At 32.7% G+C, this 4,288-nt stretch overlaps 1 protein-coding gene across 1 annotated transcript; it reads right to left on the bottom strand.

Annotated features, from left to right (window-relative positions):
• Positions 1-667: 667 nt before the first annotated feature.
• LOC129889413 (short chain aldehyde dehydrogenase 1-like) lies at positions 668-1,778 on the bottom strand. The gene is made up of 2 exons (XM_055964703.1): positions 1,736-1,778; positions 668-1,637 (listed from the first exon to the last, which is right to left on the bottom strand). The coding sequence occupies exons 1-2, from the start codon at positions 1,771-1,773 to the stop codon at positions 803-805; spliced, it is 873 nt and encodes a 290-aa protein (XP_055820678.1). The 5' UTR covers positions 1,774-1,778; the 3' UTR covers positions 668-802.
• Between the last annotated feature and the right edge of the window lie 2,510 nt (positions 1,779-4,288).

Here is a 4,288-nt window from a genome sequence, read left to right as displayed (position 1 = left end):
AAAATGGTGAAGTCCATCCTTCTTATCTTACAACAATTTCTACATTAAATTAAGCGAAAAAGAATGAATATATCTCCCTAACTTTGCAATTTAAAGTAAATATATTTCTCATTAAAAAGTGGTGCATATATATTTCCGTAGTATATCTTTTTCATTAACAGACTTATTTACTGAATTAAAATAATAATTTAAACTAGCTTTTTAATTCTAAAAATGACACGTGACCATAAGAAATTACCTCACTCATTTTTTTTACCCCTCCAAATTCGACCCAAATGAAAAATCCCAATCCATCTTCTCATTCATAAAATTGGTTTGGCCGTTGGGGCAGAATAAAAGAGGAATTGATTTTTCTTTTCTTAGTTTGATCGGTTTTAGAGGGATAAGAAAAATGGGTGAGGTAAGACAATTTTCGAAATCAAAAATAAGTTTTAGGATTATTTTAAAAAAAAAACATAAATCGATCATTTGACAAAAAAAATAAATTGCACCATTTGTTAGATGTAGAGGATATATATACTATTTTTTAAATAAAAGGAATAATTGCAAAGTTAATGGATTTATTTACCTCTTTTTCCTTAATTAAATCAATATTGCTACTTAGCAAAGAGAATATTTTGAGGAAAGCTAATGAAGTTAAGGAAAATTATCATCAAAAAACGTAGCGTTAGATTGGAGATCATTATATTCCAATAGATCACAGGTATTACAAGTAAAAAAGGGAAGAACTTGTACATAAAGTAAGATATATAATGACAATTGTAGGGATAGAAAATGGTGATGGGTTGAAGTCTTCGTGAGTTTAATAAAGAATTTGCATTACTTGGTTGGTAGTAGCTGATGGGAACAATTTCTTGTAGGCCTCACCTAAAGCCACATTAGTAGTGCTATAACCACCATCAATAACTAAGTTCAAACCACTTACATATTTAGAATCATCACTTGCCAAGTACAATACTCCATTTGCCACATCTTGTTCATCTAATAAAACTCCTTTCAAATTTCCTCCTTCCGCAAACCATTTCTCCCCCATTTCTCTCTCAACTATTCCTAGCGCGTTCAATGCAATTGGTGTACTAATGTAATAAGGAGAAACACAATTAACTTTTATTCCGTATTTTCCTAATTCGACTCCGATGTTCTTGGAGAGGCCTAAAATTGCACTTTTTGATGCCGCATATGCGTGCGGGACAAGACCATGGACCACTGTCGAAGCACTTGTTGTGAATATAATGGAACCTTTTGTATTGGCTGAAATCATCACTCTAGCAGCATGTTTCGCACATAAGAAGGCTCCAACAACATTTACATCGAACACGTTCTTAATTATGTCGGAATCTACCTCTAAGATGCTAGAAATTGACTTACCAGCTACACCAGCGTTACTAAACATTATGTCGAGCTTACCAAATTTGGCAACAGTTGCATCTACAACATTTTGAACGTCTGATTCAATCGCCACATTACAATGGACAAACATTATGTGTTCTGTTCCAATTTCTTTTACTACTGAATTTCCAACATCATTTTGGATATCTGCAATTGTTACTTTTGCACCATGTTGAACAAAAAGTGTAGCTGTGGCTGCTCCTATGCCACTAGCACCACCTGTTATAATTGCTACCTTACCTTCTAGCCTGCACACACAAGTTCAAATAGAGAATAGTATTATCATTAATATTCTAAGTATGTAGAAAAAAGAAGATTATGAATTAGAAAAAAGAAAGAAAATTACTTTTTGGCTATTGGGGATTGAAGAGAAGAAGTGGCCATTTTCTCAAGCTTGAGAGCTATGTATTCTGAATATTAGAGGTTCTATTTATAAGAGAACAACAAAGCCAAAGTCAGAAAAACAGCTGTTTAAAGATAGGAAGGGGTGTGGTGTGTTTGGTATGAAAAACATGTTCATAAAAAAAAAATTGTATTCGGTCGGTCATAAAACAGATAATTTGGTAATTTGCTTTCAGAATTAAAAATTTTATTTGGTATAGAATGTTTTGAATTATGGCCAATACCAGGTATCTAAACAGTGATTTTAAATGCAAGCAATAAAAAATCAAATATTTTAATGTATAACTGAAATATAACTTTAGTCGAGTATCTAAATAAATTATTGTACGAGTCGAAAAGATTGGCTATATATTAAGCTTTCACCAAACATCTCACACTAAATCACGTGACATGACAGGGATTATGTTGGAAACTTTGCAATCAAACATTGGTGACTTTGACATTCATGGAGGATGAGGAAGAGAATAAAGTTACTTTCTGCATTTACAAATTCTTTGAAGATTTACAAAACCAAACGAAATTCAAGAGTATAATTTTCCAAAACATACGACATGGAAGGAAATATTGCCTCCTTCTCATTCCCTAATCCCACAATGTAAAGGGAAATCATTTAAGATTTTCTTTTTCTTTTAATTAAAAAAAAAGGCAACGCAAATCCTACTAGTTTAGGTCCTAATTACACGTTTTTCAGTGAGTTTTTGAAATTACCATCTATGTCATATTTCGATCCCCAAATACATGTATCTAACACGTCCACATATATGTATCTCAGATATATAGAGTTAAAATTATGTGTAATTTATTTTATATATACTATATCCAAGTGGATTCGCATATATCTAGGATATACCAACACTCTCGCTAGCCTCTCTCCTCTCTTGTTTGCCTCTCTCTCTCTATCTCGCCTCTGTCCCTATATATTTGTATTTCAGAATTTATCTGGTATTTCAAATATCAGTAACTAGTGTAATTCGCATATATCTGTGATATATCGACTCTCTCGCTCGCCTCCCTCTTATTTCGCTGTCACGGCCCAAAATAGGTCATAAGTGGCACCCACACTTTTCCTCTTCGGTGGGAGAACCAACGCTAAAAACCCCAACTTATGTTAACGATTCAACTTATGAAGTACTACAATAATACGGAAGCTCAACACGATAAAGTAAGAAACAACAATCCACTAGGGTCTATTACATATCATTCCCAAAATCTGAAAGTCATTATATCAAGGACATCTAATCTTAAAATGTCAAGTCTAAAAGTATCAAACACCAAAATAGATAAACAAAATAGTCTTTGTCCGAAAACTAAGGACATCATGACATGACTAAGAGAATCCAACACGAGTTAGGAGGATAGCTCACCCTGAAATATGATATACCGAAGATTGTCTATAGTTGAGGTCGAGTCGAAGTCGATGGTACACTCGCATCACTCCACAAAATAAAGTAAAGAAGAATACAAGTAGGGGTCAGTACAGGACAACATGTACTGTGTAGGTATCATCGGCCAACTCGAAATAAAAATCAATATGCATAAAGTAATAGTGGAAAATCAACCATAACACTTAACATGTGACAACCAACAAGATCAAGATCAAGTGGAAACACAATGAATAATTACATAAACAATCAACAATTCAAGATTATACATGACGACTCAGTCCTCCACACCACGATCTTTTGAAAAATGAGTTATTTAAGATTGGATAATATTAAGTCATTTTAATATGTTTTTCTTTAATATTATCACGTTGGAATGTGACACCCGATCCTATAATATTGTGTTTGACCGTGACACCCGACCGAATAATATCGTGTCGGCTCGTGATACCTGATCTAAATATATTTATCGTGTCGGAATGTGACACATGATCTTAAAATATCGTATCGGAATATGACACCCGATCCAATAATATCATGTCGGAACGTGACATCCGATTTCCTAATATAATTAATTTATTATTCTTTATTATCACATTCTACTTCATTAACAATATTTCATCAAGCCTTTTTTATTCAAGACATTACTTTTGTTAGGGTAAATTCAAGATTATGAATTTTACGATCTCGGGATGGTAGAACAATCACAACAAAATATCAATCATTCAAATCATACCAATCAAATTCATAGTAAACTTCACACATTACTCAATGACTATCAGTTGCTATTAAGAGTCTATCTAATATATAGAATAAACCATAACCTACCTCAACCGAAGAATTGAAGTCAAGCAAGCTTATCCACCAATGTCTTTCCTTTCTTTAATGCTTCAGACCGTTTTCAATCTATAAAATATATAATATTCATAAGTAAACCAGTCCGTAGACACCTATATTATTATATGTGTAGCCTAGACCCAAAAACTCTCACCACTCTTAAATCAATTTCTTAAATCTCAAGCCGAGAGGTATGTCTTAATTTCTATAAATAACATAATTCTAATAATTTTCATATAATACAATACACCTACTATTTAATTACCTATCTCAATATA

This window comes from Solanum dulcamara, chromosome 1 (genome assembly GCF_947179165.1).
Source record: "Solanum dulcamara chromosome 1, daSolDulc1.2, whole genome shotgun sequence".
Classification (NCBI taxonomy): Eukaryota; Viridiplantae; Streptophyta; class Magnoliopsida; order Solanales; family Solanaceae; genus Solanum; species Solanum dulcamara.
The sequence above is the reverse complement of the archived record's forward strand: the minus strand, read 5'-3'. Positions and strand labels throughout refer to the sequence as shown.

What these genes read in the sequence shown, in the direction of transcription:
- LOC129889413 (XM_055964703.1), bottom strand. Translation starts at nt 1,773, where the DNA reads ATGGCCACTTCTTCTCTTCAATCCCCAATAGCCAAAAA. An exon ending in CAATCCCCAATAGCCAAAAA is followed by an intron (nt 1,638 to 1,735) that starts GTAATTTTCTTT and finishes TTGTGTGTGCAG; the next exon opens with GCTAGAAGGTAAGGTAGCAA.